This window comes from Neomonachus schauinslandi, chromosome 10, assembly GCF_002201575.2.
Source record: "Neomonachus schauinslandi chromosome 10, ASM220157v2, whole genome shotgun sequence".
NCBI lineage: Eukaryota > Metazoa > Chordata > Mammalia > Carnivora > Phocidae > Neomonachus > Neomonachus schauinslandi.
In genome coordinates, this window is record NC_058412.1 from 109468650 (window position 1) to 109494263 (window position 25614).

Sequence of the window (25614 nt, forward strand, 5' to 3'; positions counted from 1 at the left end):
ATCAATGTATAATAACAGACTCAGGGATAAATTTCATTATTTCAATGAGCAGATACCTATGAGCCAGAAGTTGACAAAAATAACAAAATTCTAGCCTTCACTGAACTTACATTCAAGTGAGAGACAGAGACAAGTGAACAAACAAATATATAATATGACATCTAGTAGTGACTGGGATAATTGAGAAAGCTGAGGGAGGTGATAGAGATCAACAATTGCACATGGTTTGATCTAATATATAAGTGCAAATTTAGCATTTGATAAAGGTAGAATTTCTTATCTGGGAGAAAAGATAATAAATGATACCAAGGCAATTAGCTAACATTTTTGGAAAAAATAAAGTTAGGTATTTATCTTTCACCTTTTACAAAACCACATTTCAGATAAAATCTGAACCATATTAACCATATAAATGTACAAAACCATAACAGCATTAGCAGAAATACTGGAGAATATATCACCTCAGGACCCCTGGCAGTGATGTGGACGTGGCTCTTTCTGTGGCGCCCTGGCCTGGGGGCCCCTCAGCAACAACATGGTTCAGCAAGTTCCAGAAAACACGAGTTTTCCTGCCGAAGAAGAGGAAATCTTGCAGTTCTAGTCTGAATTTAATTGTTTGCAGGAATGCTTAAAGCAATCAAAACATGGGCCCAAATCTCCATTTTATGATGGGCCTCCTTTTGCAACTGGACTGCCTCACTATGGACATACACTTGCAGGGAGAGTTAAAGATATAGTTACCAGATATGCTCACCAGAGTGGGTCTCATGTTGACAGAACATTTGGATGGGATTGTCATGGCTTACCCGTGGAACATGATATTGATAAGACACTGGGAGGGGCACCTGGGTGGCTCAGTCGGTTGAGCGTCTGCCTTCGGCTCGGGTCGTGGTTCCAGGGTCCTGGGATCGAGTCCCACATCAGGTTCCCTGCTCCTTGGGAAGCCTGCTTCTCCCTCTCCCATTTCCCCTGCTTGTGTTCCTTCTCTCGCCGTGTCTCTCTCTGTCCAATAAATAAATAAAATCTTAAAAAAAAAAGACACTGGGAACCAGAGGACCAGAGGATGTAGCCAAAATGGGGATTGTAGAGCATAACCATCAGTGCCAAGCAATTTGTTTTTTTTTTTTTAAGATTTTATTTATTTATTTATTTGTCAGAGAGAGAGAGCACAAACAGGGGGAGCGTCTGGCCGAGGGAGAAGCAGGCTCCCCGCTGAGCAAGGAGTCTGACATGGGACTTGATCCCAGGACCCCGGGATCATGACCTGAGCCAAAGGCAGACACTTAATGACTGAGCCACCCAGGCTCAGTCCCAGTGCCAAGCAATTTGTGATAAGATATTGTACTGAGTGGAAGTCCACTGTTAGAAGAGTTGTCCAGTGGATTGACCTTGACAATGACTACAACAGTCTGTACCCGCAATTCATGGAATTTGTCTGTTGGGTCTTCAAACAATTCTACAATAAAGGTCTTGTGGATAGAGGTATGAAAGTTATACCCTTCTCTACTGCATGCAACACTCCACTTTCCAACTTTGAATCTCACCAGAAATACAAGGATGTTCAAGATCCTTCAGATTATATCCGATTAACTCGCCTGTTGTGAGAGCAAAAAACCTCTGCCTTAAGAAGGAGGATGTGCGTGATGTCTTGAAGGATGTGTGGCTCTCTTGGTACAATGCCTTTTGCTCCTTCATCTGGAACGTCCTGAAGTTGCAGAAGACGGAAGACATGGAATTCTTCTACAATGAGAACATGGTTTAAGAAAGTGCTAACATCACAGACCAGTGGGTCCTGTCCTTCGTGCAGTCACTTGTTGGGTTCTTTGAGACCGAAATGACAGCTTACAGGTTCTATATGTGGTGCTTTGCCTGATCAAGTTCATGGATGTCCTGACCAACTGGTATGTCAGGAGGAACCGGAGAAGATGAAAGGGTGGAGGACTATGTTATGGCCCTGGAGACCTTGTTAGTGTCCTGCCTTCCCTGTGCAGACTTATGGCCCCCTATACACTTTCCCTACTGAATTGATGTACCAGAATCTAAAGATGCTGACTGACCCTATTATTGTCCAGGACACAGACACACTCAGCATCCACTACCTCACGCTGCCCCATGTTTGAGAGGAGCTGATTGACAAGAAAATGGAATGTGCAGTGTCTTGGATGTGGTCTGTGATTGAATGTAGGTGAGTGATTTGAGACTCCAAAAGCATTCTGATAAAGTATACTTTGAAAGAAATTATGCTTATCCGTGAGGATCCAGAAGCTCTTACTGAGATCAAGTCTTTGGAGAAGTCTATCACTGAGGAATTGAGTGTTTGAAAAGTGATGCTATCTACAGACAAAATATACACGTGGCATTCACCTAAGGGCAGATCCTGATCCCACGGTCCTGGGGAGGCCTCTGAAGGGAAACTTGAAGGCTGTGATGTGTCCATCAAGCAGCTGAGGGATGAGGAGCTGGAGCGCTTCCAGGAGAGGGGGACCATTGTTGCAGAAGGCATGAACTGCATGAAGAGGACATTCGTCTCATGTACACCTTTGATCAGACAACAGGAGGGATGATCCAGTTTGAAGCACACTCGGATATTCAGGTTTTAGTTCTCTTATATGGATGAAGGAGTAGCTCACAACCAGAAACTTCACAAAAAGTGCAATCTGGTTGTAACTGATGAAATAATAGTTTATTATGAAGCAAAGTCTGAAGGGAAGTATCTGAATGTTATTGAAAGCCACATGGAGTTCATACTTGCCACCATAAAGGCTTCCTTGAAACCATATCCAGTTCCAACATCAGATCAAGTCCTTACTCAAGAAAAAAAGATTAGGAGCACTTAAGTGGCTCAGCTGGTTGAGCATCCAACTCTTAATTTTGGCTCAGGTCATGATCTCAGGGTCATGGGATCAAGCCCTGCATCAGGCTCCATGCTAAGTACAGATAGTCTGCCTGTCCCTCTCCCTCAATTCCTCCCCCTGCTTGCTCTCTCTCTCTCTCTCTCTCTCAAATAAATAAATATTTAAACAAACACAGTTAAAGGGGTCTGAACTGGAAATTACACTCACCAGAGGATCATCCCTACCTGGCCCTGCTTGTAGGTATGTCGATCTTAACATTTGTACAAGGGGCAGTAAGCAAGATGGGAGGATTGCTTCCAGAAAATCCAAAAGTAAATAGTAGATTACACTTTTTAAAGCTGAAGTGTTGTTACTGGTATTTCTGGTGTAAAAAATACAGAGCTGGCTGTCTTCCATGGTGAAACAGAAATATGAAACCAAACCAACTTATTGAGTCTCACTGGAAAAACCCTTAGGATGGGAGCAGGGTCTGCCCACACTGTGGTGGACAGCCAGGCACTGATCTCTGCAAGTGCATCAACATGCAGCTCCTCAACAGGCCCACAAGAGTGTTTAATAGGAACAGTGGGTACTCTCCTACTGGAAACCCCACTTGGGTAGAGTTGACTCGCCCGCCAAGGTCTTCTGTTGGAGCAGCCAAGGCGTTTGGCCTTCAGAGCAGGAAGCTAAAGCTGTTTTTTTTAAGATTTTATTTATTTATTTGAAAGAGAGAGAATGAGAGAGAGAGAGAGAGCACATGAGAGGGGGGAGGGTCAGAGGGAGAAGCAGACACCCTGTGAGCAGGGAGCCTGATGCGGGACTCGATCCCTGGACTCCAGGATCATGACCTCAGCCGAAGGCAGTTGCTTAATCAACTGAGCCACCCAGGCGCCCACTAAAGCTGTTGCTGAATGAGACTCACAGATGAAATTATTAAGAAGTCCCCACGGAGACTTTGAACATGAAGATGTATGTTTCTGTGTTCCAGCCAACAGCAGACTTCTAACGTTCATTATCAATATGGTTCAGGCAGCTTTACCCTGGCACATACCTGAATGAACTCGGGAATGGAGGCCTTGCAAGGAATGGCAACAACATAAGGCATCTGAGCCTTTGACACTGCAGGGGGCTGACCCTGCCCTGATCCAACTATCATTGAACTTTTATGGGAGCCAGAAATAAACCCCTCCCTTATTTGGGCCATGGTTATGTTGTTCATTGTTCCCTGCACCTGAATCTAATCCTAACTGAGACACCTGCCCAGCCCCAAGTGAAGGGTCATGATTAATGTAAGCCACTGGTTCTCAACTCTGGTCCATTTTTAGAATCATCCAGGGAGCTTCTGAAGAACACCAGTATCTGGGCCCCATCCCAGATTGTTACATTAAAGCTCCGGCAGTTGGGTCCAAACACAGATGTTTTCTTTTCTTGTCTTGTCTTTTCTTTCTTTCTCTCTCTTTCTTTTTCTTTTCTTTCTTTTTTTAATATTTTATTTATTTGAGAGAGAGAGACAGCAGAGAGAGAGCGCACAAGTTGGGGGGAGCAGCAGAGAGGCAGAAGCAGGCTCCCCACTGAGCAGGGAGCCCGACAAAATAATATTTCTGGATGAGTCCAAGAGTTAGCTTGGACTCACACACAGTTGTACCATACCATGATAAATTCACATCACCATCCCAACAGGGTCCTCGGTATTGCTCATAAACCCCTCTCTCTTTCTTTCAGTCCTGAGACTTGCACCAATCTTACTCACCACTCCTCACTGTACATCAACTCCTCAAACATGCCTGCTCTCCTCATCATGTCCCAGAGAACCATGTTCATTCTCACCTCCACAGGGTAGTAGCTGCCTTGTTCAAATCCTCTGCCAGCTGGTGCAGCCGGTTCCTCACTTCGGGTGTTAGCTGTTAACTGCTCACAGCTACCCGCTTCTCTGGTGCATTGTCTGTGGACAAATGGAGCCTCCAAGAGCCAGAGAGATGCCAGGAAGTTTAGGCCATGCAGGGCCTAAGTGAAATGTGGAATGAAACATAATTTCTATTTCTGACAAAGTCAAGGGTACTACAGGTAGCATGACAATTTCATTCTACCTTTCATGATGAAAGGAAATGCTAAATTTCAGTTGGAGGTAAGAATAAAAGATGTGAGGGCGCCTGGGTGGCTCAGTTGGTTAAGCGACTGCCTTCGGCTCAGGTCATGATCCTGGAGTCCCGGGATCGAGTCCCTGGATCGAGTCCCGCATCGGGCTCCCTGCTCGGCAGGGAGCCTGCTTCTCCCTCTGACCCTCCCCCTCTCATGCTCTCTCTCTCTCTCTCAAATAAATAAATAAAACCTTAAAAAAAAAAAAGATGTGATTTTTGGATTTTCCCCATCCAAGTTCATGATACTGATTTGTAGTCATGGACACCTGTAGGCTCTGTGGACCCCAGGTTAAGACCCCCTTACTCGAGGATCTGTAGGCCTAGGAAACTGACATTCAAGTCACTCAGCCTCACACTATATGCTCCTTCACAGTTAAACAGATTGTTTAACAGTTAAACAGTCCCTCCCCTGCCCAAGAGACTGAAAAACTTTTCAAGGGTCTTGACTAGACTTCCCCATTCTCAGGCAGTATCAGTGAGAGATGCCTTCCTGGGGACTGGGAAGGCCAGGAAAGCTCACCAAGTTCATAGGGATAATATGAGATCTCATATTCTTCTTTAGCGTTAGTTTCAACATAAATACGGAGACTTACAACAAAGCAACAGACAAAGCCGTTGTGTGGCCCGTCAGGCTCCAGGGCAAAGGATAAGCAGAAGACGAGGAAGGAGCAAGAGACCCAGGAGACGACAGCTGGCGTTGGTCCGAGGAAGAGAGAACCGCCCACTGCCACACACCTTTGTATTCCGCGGACCGGAAGTGGGGGTGCCGGGCCACGCCGGCTTCCGGCGTCACTTCCGCCGGGACTTCCTGCTGAGAACATGGCAGCTCGTATAGGTGTCAGCTGCTTGACCCGAGTGAGGCCTGGGGTCGGGTCGGGCCGGGGGCGTGCGAGGGAGCGGCGGGTTTGTACCGGGTTCACTGCAGTGTTCGGGGTCTGGGACTCCCATACCCGACCTCACGGGCGTGTGCGTCTGTGTCGCAGGCGCTGGTCGCCGCCCCGAACCTCGGGGCATGGAGGAGCCTGTGTACCTCGGCCGTGGCGCACGCCGCCCCGCGGAGCCAGGTAAGGGCAGGTTCGACTCCGGTCCGCCCACTCCCCTGTCCCCTCATTCCCTCTCCCCGGGAATCTGTGCTCCCGCCCCAGCTCTAGCTCTGATGGCACCGCTTCCAGGCTGAGGACATGAGGGTGGAGGGAGCCTTTCCAGTGACTATGCTCCCAGGAGACGGCGTGGGGCCTGAACTGATGCACGCTGTCAAGGAGGTGTTCAAGGTGAGTGCCCTGGGGGGATCAGCCAGCACGGACTCTGGGGTGGGTTGGAAAGTCCGGATTTAGTCGATCCTGACCCAGAGATTTTTGGGACGTGCCCCTGAAGGCTGCCTCTGTCCCAGTGGAGTTCCAGGAGCATCACCTGAGCGAGGTGCAGAATATGGCATCTGAGGAGAAGCTGGAGCAGGTGTTGAGTTCCATGAAGGAGAACAAGGTGGCCATCATTGGTATGTGTGCCCCCTTGCTACTCCACCCGTGTGCCCTTTAAAATCACATGAGCAAATGTTCTTTAAGCTTCTTTCCGCACATACTAACACATTACGTCCCCCAAGCTCCCATCACTATTTTGTGGCCATTTGTTTCTTCTGTTAACTCAGGAGTTGAGAGATCATGTGAGCTGTCTCGGCAGGAAGGCTTTAAGGGTTTGACGTCTGTCGGGGCTACATCATGGGTCATCAAATCTTGTTAATTGTGTTTCTAGAATGCCACTTGTACCTGCCTCTTTTCTTCTGTCTTCCCCTTTGCTTCTCTGCTTTAATCTCATTAGATTTTTTTTGCCGGGGGGGCGGGCTTCCTGTTCTGCCCCTACAGTCCATCTTCTGCATCTTTTCTTTTGGAAAGACAATCATGATTTTGTCAGGCCCAGCCTTAGCATAGGAAAGTAAGTTCTTCATAAGCTGACTCTCAGCTCTTCGGCTTTTATTTCCCTAACACTTGTTCTGTGCTTTGGTCACATTGGACAGTTAGTTTCCAAATACATGTACTATCTTGACTTACGTCGTTACTTCTGCCCAGAATGTTCTTCCTTTGATGCTACATGTTAGACCAGTTCTCAGTTACTGTATTATAGTTTCCTAGGGCTGCTGTACAAATTACCTCAAAGCTACTGGCCTGAAATAACAAATCTGTTCTCACAGTTCTGGAGGCCAGAATCCCAAAATTAAGGTGTTGGAAGGGCTTCCTCTGAAGGCTTAAGGGAGAATGCTTCCTGGCTTCTACCATCTGCTGGTGGCTGCTGGTGTTCCTTGGTGTTCCTTGGCTCGTAGATGCATCACTACAATCTCTGCCTCAGTCTTCATATGGCTTTTCCGCTCTGTGTCTGTGTATCTGTTTCTCTTTCTTTTCCTGTAGAAGGACTTGTCATTGGATTTAGGGCCCACCCTAATTCAAGATGATTTCATTTCAAGATCCTTAATTATGTCTACAAACACTCTTTTCCCAAATAAGGTCACATTTACAGGTTCTGGGGGTTAGGGCATGGACGCAGCATTTTGGGGTCACTAGTCAACGTACTGTACTCACTTGACCTAAGGCTTGGCCGAAATGCCCGCTGTCGTGTGTCATTTCGTGATGCGACTGGAGGGGATTTCTGTTCTGGGCTCCTATGCACGGCGTTAATACCTCGCCCATGGTATTTATCATGTATTTCGTATTATTTGTCTTCCCCGATGTGTTGTTTGCCCCTTGAAGACAGGAATTGTGTATTGTGTTTTTTGGTTGATATCCCTAGTGCCTGACGTGTGGTCAATATTCAGTAAGTATTGGTTGAAAAAAATGTCAAGTAGGTAGTCATAGAAACATCAAGAAAGGCCATAGATCTCTTAGCATTGTTTCTCAGCCTATTAAACCCAGGCTCTTTGATCACACGAAAACATTTTCTGTCCTTTTAGATCATTTTGAAGTTTCAACGTAAATTAAATATGGTGGCTAAAAATAAAACACTGGTTTTAACTGCATTTTTCTTTGCCTCGAGAGGCACTTAAAAGTCACAGGTTTGGGAGTGGGAGATGAGAGTCTGGGTTACATCATGTTACTGAGAGGATCAGACACTGATCTGGGTTCCCTTGGGCTTGGCCTGTGCCCGACCCTGACCCCTTTGTTTATGCAGGAAAGATCCATACCCCGATGGAGTATAAGGGGGAGCTAGCCTCCTACGATATGCGGCTGAGGTAGGTGGTGGGGGCCATGGGTCAGAGGAGTCCTGGAGCACCAGGCATGGTGCTCATGGCTCTGCCCCACCCCCAGGCGTAAGTTGGACTTGTTTGCCAATGTCGTCCATGTGAAATCACTTCCTGGGTACAAGACTCGACACAACAATCTAGATCTGGTGATCATTCGAGAGCAGACAGAAGGGGAATACAGCTCATTGGAACATGAGGTGAGGCCCTAGAAACTGGGGAGGCCAGGGGTGAAGGTGGGAGAGCGGCATAGCTCTTTCCCTTCTTTCCAGGGTCACCTGCCTGCTTCTCTCTTCTCACCCAGAGTGCAAGGGGTGTGATTGAGTGCTTGAAGATTGTCACTCGAACCAAATCTCAGCGGATTGCGAAGTTTGCCTTTGACTATGCCACCAAGAAGGGGCGGGGCAAGGTCACGGCTGTCCACAAGGCCAACATCATGTGAGGGACATGGCTTTGCATGGGGTAGGCTCTTGGGAAGGTAGCCCTTTGCACTCTCTTGACTGAATTTGTTCCCTTTGGCCCACGGACAGGAAACTTGGGGATGGGTTGTTCCTGCAATGCTGTGAGGAAGTTGCTGAATTGTACCCCAAAATCAAGTTTGAGACAATGATCATAGACAATTGCTGCATGCAGGTAGTGTCCTCCCCATGTCTCTGCTCTCATGGTGTCAGGGATGGGCAAGGAAGCAGAACTTACTTCTCTTGTACATGCCCACATTTTGCCCCCTAGCTGGTCCAGAATCCTTACCAGTTTGATGTGCTGGTGATGCCCAATCTCTACGGGAACATTATTGACAATCTGGCTGCTGGCTTGGTTGGGGGAGCTGGTGTGGTCCCCGGTGAGAGCTATAGTGCAGAGTATGCAGTCTTTGAGACGGTGAGTGAGGTCCCCTCTCCCCCCGGCCCTCTCTGCATGCCTGTCTTCTGACTTGAGGTCCCTTGATAGCTACCTCCAAATGTGTCCCCCTCCCCCATGTCTTTTCTCAGTGTCCCTGGCCCGATCTCTCTTCCCGAATGCCCTTCCCTGCCCCCAGCCTCTGCATAATGTCTGCCCCCAGTGACTCTAGTGTGCCCTCTCTTCACAGGGGGCCCGGCACCCATTTGCCCAGGCAGTGGGTAGGAACATAGCCAACCCCACAGCCATGCTGCTTTCAGCTTCCAACATGCTGCGGCATCTCAAGTAGGTATCTCAAGTAGGTCATGGTGGGCTGGGGCCGGAGGCGGGGTGTTTTAAGGGGGAGCACAGCTGAGGAAATTGGGAATGATGTGGGGAGAATCTCAGTTCCTTCCTGTCCACATTTGACAGTCTCGAGTATCACTCCAACATGATTGCAGATGCGGTGAAGAAGGTGATCAAAGTTGGCAAGGTGAGTTAGAAAGGCTGTGGGTTTCAGGGCCTTGGCACTCCTCTTTGGGGAACTGAATTGGGGCCTCCTTTCCTCCAGGTCCCCAGAACATCTTCTCTCTGATCTTCCCCTGTGGCTCTCAGGGCTGTTCTTCACCTCCCCTCTCCTGGCTGCTTCATCCTCTGGCTCTCATTTGCCTCTTCGTTCCCGTCTGCTATTCCCTCTTTCCTGCTCCATCCATTGGCTCTTTTATGGCCATCTTAATGCAGCACTTGGGGCTCTTTTTCTGGGGAGAGTGCACGGGGCATGGAGGAGCAGAGGGAGATAGCAGGCAGGACGCGGCACAGGTGTCACCTTCTCCACACCTGGAAGCCCATCCTCGTCTGCGTTCCCTGGTCTCCTCTCCTCCCACCTGGTCTGATTTCCTCCAAGGCATCCTCATCCTGTCTGATTTGCATTTCCCATTTCACTTCATGCTCAGCCTCCCTCCCATCCTGCCCAGGCTGCAGCATAGCTCTGAGAGTGGTTCTGACCCTCAGCTGGGAGCAGGTGGGCCCACGCTCTCGCATACCCGGCCACCTCCTTGTGACTCTGCTGCATTGCGTCTTCTTCCTGGCCTTGCCATCCTTTCTTGGATTCCATTTCCATCACATTGCCCTATCCCCCCTTCATGGGCTCTCTTCTCTTCTTCCCCACGGCTCTTGCCGGTGGTGGCTGTAGGTGCGGACTCGAGACATGGGCGGCTACAGCACCACAACCGACTTCATCAAGTCTGTCATCGGCCACCTGCACCCCCATGGGGGCTAGGCCCCTTTAGTCCCTCCAACCTCACAAGGACCATACTACCTACACCTCCCTTCAGTACAGTGGACCAGAGAAGAGTTCTTAAACCTTTAGACCATAATCATCTGGGCAGAGCCTAGGTTGTCCTGGGGCTGGCTTCCTTAGGGAATGGTGTTATCGGGTGGGGGTGGGGGGTGGGGGAGAGGTTAGGGATGGGGTCTCGGCCACAGGGATGATGGCAGTTCTCCCCTACAGGTTCGAACTTCTGACATGGGTGGCTATGCCACCTGCCAGGACTTCACTGAGGCGGTCATTGGTGCTCTGCCTCAATAGGTCCCACCCATGCCCATGTAAGGTGTTCAATAAAACACATATATATTGACTCTTGTGAAGTTGTTTTTATTGGGATATAAGGGATGGGCTGGGAAAGGTCATGTGGGTTATGCCCCCCACCAGGTAAACGTCCATTCTAATCTTCCTGGGATAGCTTCTGGAGCTTTTTCTTTTTCTTGGAGCTGCTGCTCTTGCTGCCAGCAGCCTCTTCAGGTCCACTGCTGAATGGCTCCTCCTTCGAAGAGAATTTCCTCTTTTTCTTGGGGATGCTCCTATTTGCTGCCTCTTCAGCATCAGTAACTGGTTCCTCTTTGGGGGCAAATTTCTTCCTCTTGGGAAGACTTACACTGGCAGCTGTCTCTTCAAGATCACTACTAACCAGCTCCTCCTTGGAAAAAGATTTCTTTTTCTTGGGTTTGGAGACAGGGACAGATGGGTCTTCCATTCCATTCTCCTGTGGAATCTCCTGGGCCTTTTGCTTTTTCTTCTTTTTGGGTCTTTCACTTGTCTCCTAAAGAATGAAATGGGCATGAAACCCTCATCCATTGTATGAACACACACACCTCTATTAAAATTCTAGCAACTAAGTAGTTGGGGCTGAAAGCAGTAGAAATGATGTGAAAATTGCCCAGTGTTTCTGGGATGGTTTTTAACAGACACTGGAAATCCACCCCAAAGGTGACTCCCACTTAGAAAGGGAGAATGTGTTATCTAAGCCCATGAAATAGCTTATAGAAGACCCCACAATAGAACCATCATGCCATGTTGCAAAGGGGACCCTGAGAAACTACTTGACAAACTGGGCACTCCATGAAAATCCAAGGGGGTGGGGGAGAACCCCGAGGTAGCATCATGGAGACCTCCCTGCCCCAAGCCCCACTAGGAAATGCCACCGCCTCCGGACACAGGCTGAGAATGCGCAGAACAGGGATTTACACTACCCCCGGTTGAGGACTCCTGGGAGGCAGCCGAGGACAGAACACTTGCCCAGGGACCCGGTGTGCTACAACCAGCTCTCTGAGCTCCTGAACCAGTTCTCTCAGTACCTATCTCCTTCCTATAGAATCAAGAGGTAGTTGAGATGTTTCAGGTCCTTATTTCAGTCCAAAACCCTGGACTCAAGACCATGGCTTGAGGTAGCACATCCTTTGTTCTGCTGTTGAGAATCCTACATCCAGGGTCTTCACCCTGGGCTAACGGCTGGTCTGCCTACTGACCTCACACTCCTCCAGGGTACTACTGCTGTTTTCTGAAGATGCGAGGGCCAGGGCGGCCAGCCGTTTCTTCTCCTTCTTCAAGCGTTTCTTCTCCTGCTTCTCCAGCTTCCTAGCCATCTCAGCAGCCGCTTCCTCTGCCTGGCCAAAGAAAGGTGCTCAAGAGGACCTGAAGACTTCAGGCTGTCCAGGCCTCCCTTCTGGCTTCATCGGATCAGGCTCATTAAATCAGTTTTTCACCTCCAGTCTACAGGGTCAGGCTAAGCCAGTTCATCACCTCCAACAGCCAGCTCTGGTCCTCCCCCCACCCAGCAAAGCCCCAACTGACCTGAACCATTGCCTCCTTCATGACATCCAGATTCTTTCGTGGAATCTCTCCGGTCTCATAGAAGGACAGCCGCTCCTCAACTTGCTCTCGAAGCTTCTCCCCAAATACACTTGTGGGCACCTCTAGATGTGTGTGTGTATGTGTGGATAAACAAAGCCTGTCAGCCCCTCCAGGGCCAGCTACTCCCCAGCCCGTTTTCCCTCTACCCTCAGCTTCACTCAGACCCAAAGTATCAACACTCACTAGGTGAACTGCTGTTGACGAAAAATACTGCCATCATTGTAGAAGCTGCTAGGTAGTTAGCCTTCCCTCCCCCCCAGCCCGTTTCTCCCCCAAGCCCCCCCCCCCACCCATACCAGAGAAGCAATCAATTCGTGAGGCAATACTGCATTTGTTTGCCAGGTAGCGGGAGATGCGGCCTTTGTTCTTGGCAGCTGCTCGGCCAATGAAGGTGGAGTGGAAAATGAGTCCATATTTTGGGGTGTTACCCCTTGTCTTCAGGGCTCTGGGAGAAGAATATTTAGTGGGGAGTTTTAAGATCAGAAATTTCAACCCTACTAGCCAAGGCAGCTCCTCCCCTCCCCTGTACCCTCAGTGTCCAGAGTGAGCCGCAGGCTGCTGACCCCACCTCATGCCAACCCACAGCTCCCAGAGGCAGAGGGAAGGCATCCAATGTCGCTGACCTGGAAATCTGGTCCCTTTGCTGGGCCCTGGGAATCACTCAGACACCAGGACTGGCCATCACCCCCATAGCAGAGGTCTGTACGGGTCAGGGAGCCCTGGTCAGCCATCACTGTGATCCCCAAACAAGCAGTGGGCACCAGAAGTGGCACCTGAGTGTGGGCAGGTGCCCTCACTGGTACCTGAACAGGGCCTTTTCAGCCCCCAGGATCTGCACTGTGGACGCTGGATACTTGGCCAGGTTGGTGAGGCTCCCAGCATGAGCAATGAGACGCGCACCTACCTGGAAAAGGATTCAAGGCATTAGAGAAGCTGCAACTGCCCATCTACCAACTGCACAATTCTGCTGTACCCCATCAAGTACAAGTGGGGAAGAAAACAGTGGGTCAGGAAATACAGCAGTATGGACCTATGCTGTCACACGCCTTAACCCCGTTTGGTGTTCCCCATGACGCACCGCTTCCCCAATTAGGGCCGAGAGGCTGGGGGCTACTTGGCTCATCTTGGACCGCAGATATGTATGCAGGCTCTGGCGGTAGTCCGACAAAGACACCACACGGCTGGAGAAGCTCTCGATGTTTATCAAGTCGATGGCCGATATGTCCATGCCTAAGGGACACCCGGTGTGAATGCAGGGCCAGATAGTCACAGCCCCAAACTGTCTTGGCCACTAGGCTGTACTGACCCATGGAGGATCGCGAGGCATCCAGAATAGCCTTAGCCTTGGCCCCATCCATCGTCAGCTCTTCCAGCTTCTCCAGCTTTTCTTCATTCAGCTCCCTTCGGTTTCCAATGAACTGAGCAAGGCGGCAGTAAGTAGCATTGTCGTTGATGATCTTCACCAGCTCAGGAAAGTGATACCCATACCACTCCCTGCAAAGAGCCACCATCACTCCCTGCCCAGCGGCTAGGTCTCAAAGCTACAGCCTCAGCCCTCTCCGTATCTATTCTTTGCCCAGAGAAAAGGGATCAAGTCCAATTCAAAACCTCAACTCGTTGTCCCCCCATTCACAATACAGACCAGGCAAAGAGCCTGGGCTGGGGTGTATATGGGTGGATTTACTCTACCTCCTCTTTCTGTACAGTCAGTGTAAGAACACAGCCTGTGGTAAGCACTGGGAGGCTTGGCCCCACCCCACATTGTTCTACCCACAGGAGCTAGTCCTCATTTCAGCATTCAAAATTCGCTAAACCACAGGCCAAAGACCCCATTCTCAGGGGTCGCTTGGGCACTTTACCTGACACGCATGGAGAAAGTATTGATGTCCTTATCCAGCTGGTCCAGGAGGCTGATGGACTGGATAATCATATTGTCCACCCGGTTCACATTAAATTTAACTTTGGCACGAGAATAGCTGTGTCCCAGCCCCAACTGGGCTTTACAAGCAGACAGATCAGTCAGACCCTTCACCAGGTTGTGGAAGTGCAGACGAACCCCTGGAGGAGGGCAAGACAGTGAGCAAGAGAAGGCTCTAAGCCAGCTCCGGCACCCATGGGTTGCTTCCCAGAAGCGACCTTAAGCACCCTGATTAAATTTCCAGATCCCCCGTCAAAGATGTCAAGAATGTTAATAGATGGTCCCACCTCGCAGGATCTCAGCTATCACGCCTCCAGTCTGGCAGTTGTACCCTAACTCCTCTTGTATAGCAGCACCGATCTTGGGGTCTCCAACCCCCAGGAGGACTTTCTTCTTTTTGGATGGCAGGTGAGTCTCCAAGAGCAGGCGGAGGTCCTCATGAACAACACCTCAATGCAAAGAACAGAGCTCCCACTAACATGCTGAAGAATGCTTAAATCATAAAAGGGATCTGTCCCCTTAACCGCTGATTACATGACAAACTGATCCCACATTGGTCCCAAAGAGCATGCTAAGATGGCATGCCTACATCCTTCCTTGCTTCAGGCTTCGCTCAGCGACATGGAGACATCAGTGATTGCACTCAGGGGATTGACAGACTCAAGTCATCACTGCAAAGCCTGCATCAACCAAGGAAGGAACAGGACTCTGGTCCCACAGCACGTGTGTGAAGTACAGAATTGAAACCTTAAACATACCCAGGAGCACTATGGAGACAAGTATTTAGTATTTGATTTACACGTCCTGGGGCCAAACCTTTTTTCTTGGCTCTTCTGTGTCAAAATTGCCTTTTCCAATTAACTTCAACAATGACCAAAGAACCACCTACCAAATTGCACTTAAGAATCATCTACCACCCACAAAGCCTAGGTCCTGGATTGTGCACTTGAAACATGTATATACCATACTCCCCAGACCTTGGGCTCTGTTTTAAACCACATCCTGTACACACCAAATACTGCCCAACACGTACCTGACTTACAACAAATTAGCCAAGGAAAGGACAATGCAATCACAAACCCCCCCCCCATGAGGATAAGATCAGCAACAACTAAACCTCCGCTCATCTCCCTAAAATACTCGGTTGTGGCCGACTCACCTTCGGACACAGCGTTGGCATTTTCCAAGGCAACCTGGGACGAGGCAAAGGGACAAAAGGCCACGAGACGAACGATGTTGTGGAACTTGCCCAGGTTGAGCACGCACTCCTCTACCTTGGAGGAGAACAGAGCATGAGTGGTTTTCTTCCCTCGCTCTTGCCTCTAGGGCGCAGTAAAGCAGCGGTTCCCAGCCCTGGTCGTAGGTGAGAACCAACCGCACGCTTCATAAATGAGCCGATTACAGACAGGCCCTAAATCCCGGTCGGCTTCATCGTACGGAGAGGAGTCCGGGGGGCTTACTTCTAAATGCTCCCAACGCGACTCTAGTCACGAACGCGGGTAAGGACCCCCCGGCTCTGGAGCTTTCGGGCCCAGCGCACCCCCCAGTGCGCGGCCGGCCACGTGGGAGCGCGCGGTGCATGCTGGGGCCCCGGGGCCCGAGGGGCTGCGGCGCAGCCGGCCAGCCCACCGCCGCCTTCACCCACCTGCGGCAGCAGCAAGCTGATCTCCTCCACCTCCTTCAGCGCCAGCAGCGCGTAGCCGACCGCGTGCTCGAACAGCACGTGCAGCAGCACCTGGAAGAGAGCCGGGCGCAAGCATCAGCGCCGTCCCCGCGTTCTCCCGCCCCGGCTCCCAGGGCAGGCTCTGGCCCCGGTCCCAACCCCGGCCCGGGCTCCCGCCCGCACTCAGGCCCAAACCTCGGCCTTCATCCCACCCGCAACCACTCCTCACCATGGCGCCCGCTCCTGGCCCGGCTCGCAATGCGGCGAGCGGGCTCTGGCGCGCGGAACCGGGCTCCGGAGGCCACGCCCCCGCGCCGCCGGCCAATCAGAGGCCGGGGACGATACCTTTGCGGGCCTCCGGAGGGGACCGCCGCGGTGGTATCGCCCGCAGCGCGGGAGGGGGAGCGCGGGCGCGCGGGCGGCCTTCCGGCCTCTGCTGTGGCGCCCGCCGGCGTGGTTGCCGGGGACGCGCGGGATGGGGCCCGGCCCTGCAGGCCGCAAAGCGGGTCGGGGAGGCGCTTTCCCGGGTAATATTCCAACCCCTCAGGTCTTCATTATAGGAATTCTGGATGGTAGAGGTCGGCGAGCGCCGGGCGGGAGGCCTCGCGCGGGTCTCGGCGACCATTCCCGGACAGAAGCTTGCCGAGCCCGCTTTCCGCGGCGTGAGTGACCTGGGGCCGGGGAGCGCTCCCTGCGCCCCACGCCCCCCGGGACCCCTTCGTCCCCGCTTCCCACTCGGGGACCACCTTGCTCCCGCGGACCGAAGCGGGGCCTGGGGCGCGTTGGCGCAGACCCGGAGGAAACGGCTCCTCGGGGCCCGCTTCGCGCTTTTCGGTTGTATTTTATTTTTTTTTAAATGTTTATTATAGGCGATAAAGTAGAAAAGAATGACGATCTCACTTCTTCCTAGGTCGGTTTCTGGTTCCTCTACAAGAAGAACCAGTTCCTTTGGAAGGGCCACGTGTTGCTCGCCCAGTGGAACCCCCAGTTAGCTCCAAGGGAATTGGAGCTCCTTTTCCATGTCCTCGAGGGCGGGTTTCGGGCATCCTGGCGATTATTTTGAAATTACCTATGCTTTAATAATTAATATTAGAATTATAAACCCCAAACTTGTATATCCTACAGTGGTATATATACTGGTAATTAAAAAAATTTTTTTTTAAAGATTTTATTTATTTGAGAGAGAGCGCGCGCGCGCACAAGCCAGGGAGAAAGGCAGAGGGAGAAGCTGACTCCTTGCTGAGCAGGCAGCCCATGGCGAGGCTCCATCCCAGGACCCTGGGATCAAGACCTGAGCTGAAGGCAGAGGCTTAAACGACTGAACCATCCAGGTGCCCCTTATAAAATCATTTCAAGGGGATTTTTATTCTGTATATTCTCATAACTAAAGTGAATTTATACATTTAACATATTTTCTTCTTAAGCAATTCAGTTATTTGGTAAACAAAATTCAAGTAGTGAGCTCACTTTTTTTTTTTAAAGATTTTATTTATTTGACAGAGAGAGACACAGCAAGAGAGGGAACACAAGCAGGGGGAGCGGGAGAGGGAGAAGCAGGCTTCCGGCTGAACAGGGAGCCTGATGCGGGGCTCAGTCCCAGGACTCTGGGATCATGACCTGAGCCAAAGGCAGACGCTTAACGACTGAGCCACCCAGGCGCCCCGTGAGCTCACTCTTAATACAGTGAATCTTAAAATCTCATAATCTCAATATTGCTTAAAATGTGATTAAATTCTGTTACATATATTTACATAAGGTCATGGGTCTGAATCAATTACTCTCTGACACTTTAAAGTGGAATTGCAAAATTAATCTGTTACATCAATATGTTAAATTCTCTTAAATTATAAATATCAACTTAAGCAGATGATTCCAAAATGTAATGGGAAATATTAATGCTATGACTGATTTTTTTCATTATTTCTGTACTTAATGCTAAATATTCCTGGGGTTACAGGTGCTTATCTACTAAAGTGGAAGTTTTCAAAGGAGAAGTCAGAATCCATTAATGGATTGCAGAATTAATTTAGACATTCTTTGCCAGCATTAAAAAAAATAGGATGAAAGAGAATAGGAAATAAGAGTATGTCACATACAGTATTGATCTGTAAAACTTTTTGCTTTAGCTAAACATACATATGAATGTAAGATACACATGTACACATACAAATTTAAGAGTATATATATAAGTTACATAAACATACATTTCTGTGGATTAAATACAAGAAGGCAGAGAGTCACTGAGCTGGAAGATAGCCAGTCATACTTGGGAGAGAGCTGAGTCCTCTGGTTATATAGGAGCTGTACTGGAGTAGTATGCTAACTCAGAAATGACAGAAGAAAACCACACTTCCACTGGTGAGATACACTCCTGATTAGATGGGATGTGGGGTAAACACTAAAAATCTTTTGGCTTCTTCGCCTCCACTTCTTGTACTAAGCTATCTCCCCAATACTTTATGATCCTGACTGCAATGGGCATTTCTGCAGTGTGTGATATTAGAGACCATACCTTCCCTTTGGGCTGGGTTCATTCTTACCGAGGTTCAGTTCTTCACCACCAAAGTGGACTTTTGCAAAACTTTTGGTTTCCCTTTCTCTAAGCCACCTTCCTCTCCATTGCCGGGGATGATCTTCCTAAAGCAGAGTATCCAATCATGTTCGGTTTGTAGGTGCTCATTGTGGCATGAAGTCATAGGAAGATTAAGGGCTTGGTGTCTCAGGATCACCCGTGGTAGCTAGTGTGCAAAAATGACCCCCAATGATCCATGCCTCCTGACATTAGGTCCTCGTGTAGTCCCACAAGGAACCAGGCTGGGTCTGTGATGCATTCTAGGCAATAGAATGTGGCAGGAGTGATTCTGTGCCCGTGCCAAGCCTCAGCCTTTTGCATTCTTGGGAGCCTTGAGTTACCTTATGAGAAATTCAGCTACTTGGCTGGAGAGACCACATAGAGAAGGAGAGGCCCTGATACTTTATGGACAGGTCCAGTTTTCCCAGCAGCTCAGCTGAGCCCAGCCTTGCAGCTGTCCCTGTCAAGAAAGGAGACGTTTAGGTAAAGCCATTTTGTGTGTTCCAGCCCCTGCCACCATCTGACTGCAGCCACATGAGCAACTCCAAATAGGACCAGTAGAAGAACCACCTAGTTGAGCCCCACCTATGCACAGAATTGTGAGAAATAATATATTGTGGTTTTAAGCCACTAAATTTTGGGATGATTTGTTAAGCAGCAATAAATATGAATCAGTCTGTCAACCAGGATTCAGACCTCAGTTCTACTACTTACAGTGTGACCTAAGTGAATCACCCACCTTCTTGAGCTTTCATTTCTTCTGCGGAATGAACACTGAGGATTCACTTATCCCTTCAACAAACATTGTATTGAACATCTGCTCGGGGCAGGGTATGACACCGGGGTGGAGCTGGGCAGATAGTAGGGACACAACAAATGTTAGTGGTGTTTCATCTTCTTCTTTTGTCCCTTTATGATAAATAGCATGACGACATTTCCTTGCACCTGTTCTCAGGTGAGTCCCACTTCTCCCATTGCCTCCCATAGAATCTACCGAAACTGCCTTTTTTTATACACCCCGCTGCCATAACTTAATTCTACCACTTCAGCCACTAACTCACCCGTGTAGACAGATCACCTCTAGCACAGATTAGTTTTACACGGTAAAACAGTGATGCATTCCATTTTTCTACTGCCGGTGGTAGTAGATGCATGGTTCATCGTCTCTCCCCCTGATTAAACGTTGCTGGAACCTGGAAAATATGTAAGCTTGCCAATTATGGGTACCTCATTTGGCTCATTAATTTAAACTTTTCTTCTTAAATATGCATTGCCCTCGAAGTACTGTTTTAGTGGTAGTCTGCAAATTTTGGTGTGCAGTATTTTCCTTCTAATTCAATTCTACATGTATTCTGGTTTCTGCTATGAATGCTGTGATGACCCACACGTTATTTGGGTTGGTGATAAAGGCTGCTGTCCTCCTTGCTTCCCATTGCTGCTTTCTAGGTGTTATTTCCTTCTCTTTTTCTTTGAAAAACCTCGGCCACCCATCACTGCCTGGTAATGTCTGACTTTGCACTGTGAAGGACATTGCTTACCTTTTAGAGAAGGAGGCAAGATGCTATTGATGAAAAAGTTTGGCGTGCCCCGAGCTGGTGAGCTTCCTAACTTCAGATTTACTACCCTGATTGTATCATTCCAGCTCAGTCTTATAGGTACTGGGGTGGCCCCAACAGCTGACATCATTATATGTGCATTAGGCCCAGGGCGCTCCTTTTATTCTGAAGACACCTCACAGACATGAAGATGGAGTGGTGGCAGGTGATGGGAGGAGGGAGCAGAGAAATGAGACCAAAGCTGCCTCCACTCATCTTCTCAGAACCCGAACTAAACAAACGAATTCAGCTAGTCTTTTTTGGGCTCCTGAGAACATAGGTAAGTTTTGAATTAGTGAGCACCTTGGACACTGTGTGATCCAGCATCCTTTACAGATGAGAAATCAGGATGTTCAGGAGTCAGGTTGAGGAATCTGGGTATTCAAGAAACTACAGAATGAGTTAATTCTTCCATTTGTTAAAAAAAAGAAAGAAAGAAAGGTTTTTGGGCTCCTGGGTGGCTCAGTTGGTTGGGCATCTGCCTTTGGCTCAGGTCACGATCCCGAGGTCCTGGGATGGAGCCCTGCATCTGGCTTCCTGCTCCGCAGGGAGTCTGCTTCTCCTCCCTCTGCCTGCCACTCCCCCTGCTTGTGCTCTCTCCCTCTCTGTCAAATAAATAAATAAATAGATAAATAAATAAATAAAATCTTTAAAAAAAAAGAAGGTTTTTGTGTGCCTGTAACATGCCAGGTAGGTATGTATGTCACTTAGAAAGCTAGGTGCTAGGGATACAGTAGTAAACCAAGTAAGTCACTGCCATCATGGAGTTCACATTCTAGGAGATAAAAAAATCAAGTAAATGTGTACTGCATCAGGTGCTGATGTGTTACAGAAGGTGGCATGGTTTTACACAGGCCCTCAGTGAAGAAGCAACATTGAGCAGAGATCTTAAGCAAGGGAGTCAGCGATGCAGAGATCTGGGAGAGTAATACTGTGACCTCTGATTTCAGGGACCTTCTGATCCCGGGAGACTGAACGTAAGCATGCGAGGAGGTGCAGTAGTGTGAGAGGCTGACCAGAAGACCACTTGGGCCAGCGTTCCTGGGGAAGACTTCACGGCTAGAAGGAATTCTAGGTAGTCACAGAAGAACACTAGATGACCTAGAGCTCTAGGATGGAACGAGCATGGAAGCAAAAGCCAGCAACGAAAGAAGGAACTGCTAGAAATGTAAGATTCATCCTGGTCAGTAGTTGGACAAAAGACGAGGATCTAGTATGTAAGATCTAGAACCTAAGAAGCCTTGAATGAAAGCCAGGATGACACTCTTATTTTCCATCACCCAAAGTTTGATTAGAGACTAGTTTGGAGGTGAGATGCAAGACAGATTTCCCAGAAAGTTCCAGCTGAGAAAGTGTCCTGCATGAGCAGCAGGTCTGAATGGGGAGTTTCGGGTTTCCTGGGCGTGTTCCGGGTTCAGCCTTGAAAGTCATGTTGCACCTGGGGCCTTTTCTTTCTCTGTGTAGATAGAACTGTCCATTCACGGGGAAGGATCATACTCTATAGCATCTAGTCCTTTTTTATTTTGCCCAGCCTGTGGCTCACTATGTCATCTTGGTGTAAATTAACCCAGAGTTTTTACTCATGGCAACACTAATGGGGATCTATGGAAATGGAATGGGCTGTTTAAATTCTGGGGAGTAGGGAGAGCTTCCGGAAAGGAAATTGTGTGAAACAACCACAAGATGGTGGCACTCTACACTCATTTCTAGAATAGAAAACCCTCCCATAGAATTTGAGAAACTTCCAGGAATTCTTGGCCCTTTTCTCAATCATGGAAAGAACCCCTGCAACAGTCTTTGGTAATGAGTTACATATATATACAATATTTATTCCCATAGACACAGAAGAACGAAAAGCATCCAAGGACGATCCTTGAGCTCAGTGTTCCTTGTCTTTTTGGGTGCAGCTTGTGAAGCCTAGAGTAATTAGGATTATAGGGTAAATGTTTTGTTCAGCCAGTGTTGTTTGCGTTCAGAATCTGAGCCTGAGGAATATTTGATCTTACCTGTGCCTGTGATCATATCTGTTATTTATGAGCACATAGCATGGTGCTTGACACTTAGTCTTACTTGTGTCAACTCATAGAATCTTCATAAGAGAATCTGGAGGTGAGGTTTCCATGGCTCATTATGCAGACATGGTTCAGTGATAAAGATGTCTGTATGCTCTATGTACCTCATCAACCCCAACCATGATCTTGGGCCTTTCTTCACATTTTCCAAACTAATACTGCATCTGGCACAATGCTGCAGAGAGCTGTCTTTAATTAGCAATCTCAACACTCAAAAACAAGCCTAACTTACAAAATTTGGACAGCACTCACACACCTGGTGATTTTGCCCTTGAAGATTGTGTTTTAGTTTTGTTCCCTAGGAACAAAAAGGGATAAAGTCCCTACTGACTCTATCTGTAGGTTTTAAAGGTATCTCTTGGAAACAGCGCATGGGATTATAAAATATTCATCTGATCATCTGTCTTCTATCTGCAGAGCTTAGTCCATTTGCATTTATTTTCATTCCTGATATGTTCTTTTTCTATTATTTTACACACTTTCTATTCATTGTGTTGTTTTTTTGCTTTGCTTTCCTTCCCCTCTTTCTTTTTCCTTTTTTTTTTTTTTAAAGATTTTATTTATTTGACAGAGAGACACAGTGAGAGCAGGATCACAAGCAGGGGGAGAGGGAGAGGGAGAAACATGCCTCCCGCCGAGCAGGGAGCCCGATGCGGGGCTCGATCCCAGGACCCTGGGATCAGGACCTGAGCAGAAGGCAGACGCTTAACGATTGAGACACCCAGGCGCCCCCCTTCCCCTCTTTCTTGGAGGTACTATTAATCTAAGAGTACTTTAAATTAAAATTTTCCATTTGAGGTTTTTGGAACACACAATTGGTGTGGGAATTTAGATCCTCTGTGTGAGGGTTGCCTTGTGGATATAAATTCTCAAGGGAGAATTTTCTCCCCACTCTCTGCCAAGGTCGAAAGAGACAAGTGTCTCTTTCTGCAATGCAGGTTTGTTTCTTATGATTCCTTCCAGGAACTTGGGTGCCCCAGCTTTGGGTGGGGCCTTACAGAGCATATCTGAGGTACATTTACTGAATGGAAAGTCACCAGCATAGTGGACCCTGTCGGTACCTGGCCCAGCTCCCCTTACTGGCTGGTGCCTCACTCCCCAGTTTCTGTGAGTATGCAAGCCCGGTGTCTCCCTTGATTTTCTTTTCTTTTTTAAGATTTTATTTACTTATTTGACAGAGAGAGACACAGCAAGAGAGGAAACACAAGCAGGGGGAGTGGGAGAGGGAGAAGCAGGCTTCCCGCGGAGCAGGGAGCCCAATGCGGGGCTCGATCCCAGGACCCTGGGATCATGACCTGAGCCGAAGACAGACGCTTAACGACTGAGCCACCGAGGTGCCACTCTCCCTTGATTTTCATCAAAGGTGTACTCCTACTTAACATGAGTCTGTGTACAGTGGAGTTCTTTATGGACATTGGGTGTGTTGCTTATTAGAAATGAAAGGATCTGACTGCAGACATAGCCTCTGACAGAGAAAATCCAGTGTCTGTTTCATTTTCCCCCCAATAAGAAATGTATGAACTGGGGTAATATCAGTAAGACACCAGTTACAGTTCTCCGGATAAATTGTTAAATTTATTGTCAAATCATTCTTAGCTGACCTGAGGAAAGAAAAAAAGAGGAAGAGGGAGAGAAGGAGGGAGGGAGGGAGGAAAGAAGAGTGATCTTCATGCCTGGCGGCTCCTGGATAGGCTGAATTGCTAAGTGTTAAGATGGAATGAGCTGGCAGGTCAAATCCAAGAGTGCAGAGCTGATGGGACTGCCCTCTGATGACACATCCCCCCTGTAAAGCCACACCACAGCAACACCTTTCCTCTCTTACCCATGTCTTCTTCCTCTGCCTGGCTCCCTAGCTCACTGGAAGTTTCCTGTTGCTTGAGGGTCCTGGGAGCCACCATGAACTAATTCTCTGATCGACATCACTTGAAGAATCTTTAGAGTTGTCTTGAGAGAGGTCTTGCAGTTATTTGAATTAGGAAATCTCCTGTTAAATTATGTCCACAAATTCTTTGATAACCCCCTTCAAGAGATAGAGCCTAATCTCCTTCCCTTGAGTGTAAAATAGCCTCAGTGACTGAGTTCTAATGGATAGAAAGCTGTAGGATTGATGCTGTGACTTCTGAGACTAGGTTATAAAAGGCACGTGGTTTCCCCCTTGTTCTTGCTCTCTCTTTCTCTCTCGGGTGACTTGCTCTGGGCAAGACCAGCTGCTGAGTTGTGAAGACACCCCAGCAGCCCTGTGGAGAGGTCCTTGTGGGGAGTAATCAAAGTCTCCTGTTAACAGCCAGCAAGGAATGAAGCCTCCTGCCAATAGTCATGTGTATGAACCATCCCGAGGACAGATCTTCCAGTCCCAGTCAAATCTTCCAGTGCCTGCATACCCAGAACCAGAACTGCCCAGCAAAGCCACTCCCAAGTTGTCGACCCATAGAAACTGTGTGAGATGATCAGTGTTTATTTCTTTAAGCTGTTAGGTTGGGGGGATGATCTGTTGTGCAGAAATAGACAACGAAGACATTCCCTCACATAAAATTGTGCATCACCAGAACAGGATCATGTGTTTGTGTTTATGGTGGGTGTTCAGGCATATTGGTAGCCACCGGAAGCCTGACAGTAATCACTAGGAGGCTGGTGACTCAGGCCCCTCTTATTCCCCTCTCCAGGGGCTGGCATTACCCAGGCAGGTGGTCTTGAAGGCCAGGTGTCACGTGGTGACCATTTTGGGGCCTCCCAGTCCTGCTTGGTTGGGTTAGATTGCCTGGATTCCAGTGTCAGAGTGCCCGGCAGGTAAGCTCAGGGCCAATGTGTGTCCTCCCAGAAGAAGGCATATGACACACAAGAGTTTGGAATTGGGGGTTAGACCTGAGATCCACAGACAGGAGGCACCTGCAACATCTTCTTTAGCCTCACCTGGAGATGGACGGGGGCGAAAGAACGGATCTGTTTCTCCTGGTCACGTGTGCCCATTCCCATCCCATTCTGGGTCATGTGTGAAATGCTGGTGCTGGGTCAGGAAGGGGAAGGAACTGGGAGGGAACCTGGGGATTACTTTAATTTATAGTTTATGAAATCTCTGTAAAATCTCCATCTCCCCACCAGGACTTTGCCTGACTTCCAGGGTGTGGGAGATTCTCCTGAAAACCCCTGGGGCCAGGGTTGGGCCATGGGCGGGGGAGAGGACTCTCCTTAGAACACTCAGAGACATGGCCTGAGATGATCTTGAAGCTATATTGCGCCCCAGGGTCTGGGAACATGGGGCAGAGGAGAGGAAGAAACCACCTGCAGGACACCTGCCGTGTCAGAGTCTTAGACTGTGACTTGCATGCTGCTGAGCCTTTGTCCTTGTTGCCAAGGCCCTCTCAATGGTCTGGCCTCTCTGGCTTGTGCCCCGCAGGAGACATTCTGCACAGAACCGCACCCTAACACTAGTTGAACGTAGAATCACCAGAGACAAGGCTCTGTGTTGCACACTTTGCCAAACTCCTCAGAGAAACCATCTTCAACATTCCTTCCACAATAAGCAGACTATCAAA

The 25614-nt window shown here is 48.8% G+C and overlaps 2 protein-coding genes, 1 long non-coding RNA gene, 5 other non-coding genes and 1 pseudogene across 11 annotated transcripts; 3 read left to right on the top strand and 6 right to left on the bottom strand.

The window, feature by feature from the left end:
- Positions 1–535: 535 nt before the first annotated feature.
- On the top strand, positions 536–4562 carry LOC110579678 (annotated as a pseudogene).
- Positions 4563–5776: 1214 nt separating this feature from the next.
- On the top strand, positions 5777–10714 carry IDH3B (isocitrate dehydrogenase (NAD(+)) 3 non-catalytic subunit beta). Of its 3 annotated transcripts, none has more exons than XM_021689131.1 (12): positions 5777–5827; positions 5956–6036; positions 6145–6243; positions 6347–6467; positions 8129–8189; positions 8266–8398; positions 8503–8636; positions 8729–8831; positions 8928–9074; positions 9283–9377; positions 9504–9564; positions 10264–10714. In XM_021689131.1, the coding sequence occupies exons 1-12, from the start codon at positions 5792–5794 to the stop codon at positions 10348–10350; spliced, it is 1158 nt and encodes a 385-aa protein (XP_021544806.1). In that variant the 5' UTR covers positions 5777–5791; the 3' UTR covers positions 10351–10714. The 3 variants fall into 3 exon arrangements, with proteins under 3 accessions (XP_021544806.1, XP_021544807.1, XP_044774870.1); XM_021689132.1 differs by having other exon boundaries at positions 10582–10701; XM_044918935.1 differs by lacking the exon at positions 10264–10714 and adding an exon at positions 9749–9867 and having other exon boundaries at positions 9504–9565.
- NOP56 (NOP56 ribonucleoprotein) lies at positions 10711–16144 on the bottom strand. The gene is made up of 12 exons (XM_021689130.1): positions 16072–16144; positions 15825–15914; positions 15339–15453; positions 14467–14628; positions 14121–14319; positions 13568–13755; positions 13340–13491; positions 13065–13165; positions 12558–12706; positions 12202–12323; positions 11877–12014; positions 10711–11170 (listed from the first exon to the last, which is right to left on the bottom strand). The coding sequence occupies exons 1-12, from the start codon at positions 16072–16074 to the stop codon at positions 10796–10798; spliced, it is 1794 nt and encodes a 597-aa protein (XP_021544805.1). The 5' UTR covers positions 16075–16144; the 3' UTR covers positions 10711–10795.
- LOC123326109 lies at positions 12085–12155 on the bottom strand. Its single transcript, XR_006540888.1, has one exon. It is a non-coding gene; the product is annotated as a small nucleolar RNA SNORD57 (small nucleolar RNA).
- LOC123326110 lies at positions 12416–12486 on the bottom strand. The gene has a single exon (XR_006540889.1). It is a non-coding gene; the product is annotated as a small nucleolar RNA SNORD56 (small nucleolar RNA).
- On the bottom strand, positions 12917–13002 carry LOC123326127. Its single transcript, XR_006540906.1, has one exon. It is a non-coding gene; the product is annotated as a small nucleolar RNA SNORD86 (small nucleolar RNA).
- On the bottom strand, positions 13877–14007 carry LOC123326121. Its single transcript, XR_006540900.1, has one exon. It is a non-coding gene; the product is annotated as a small nucleolar RNA SNORA51 (small nucleolar RNA).
- Positions 14789–14856, bottom strand: LOC123326129. Its single transcript, XR_006540908.1, has one exon. It is a non-coding gene; the product is annotated as a small nucleolar RNA SNORD110 (small nucleolar RNA).
- Positions 16145–16271: 127 nt separating the features above from the next.
- LOC123325989 lies at positions 16272–24613 on the top strand. Of its 2 annotated transcripts, none has more exons than XR_006540803.1 (3): positions 16272–16369; positions 20960–21381; positions 24366–24613. It is a non-coding gene; the product is annotated as an uncharacterized LOC123325989 (long non-coding RNA). The 2 variants fall into 2 exon arrangements; XR_006540804.1 differs by having other exon boundaries at positions 20960–21177.
- Positions 24614–25614: the final 1001 nt, after the last annotated feature.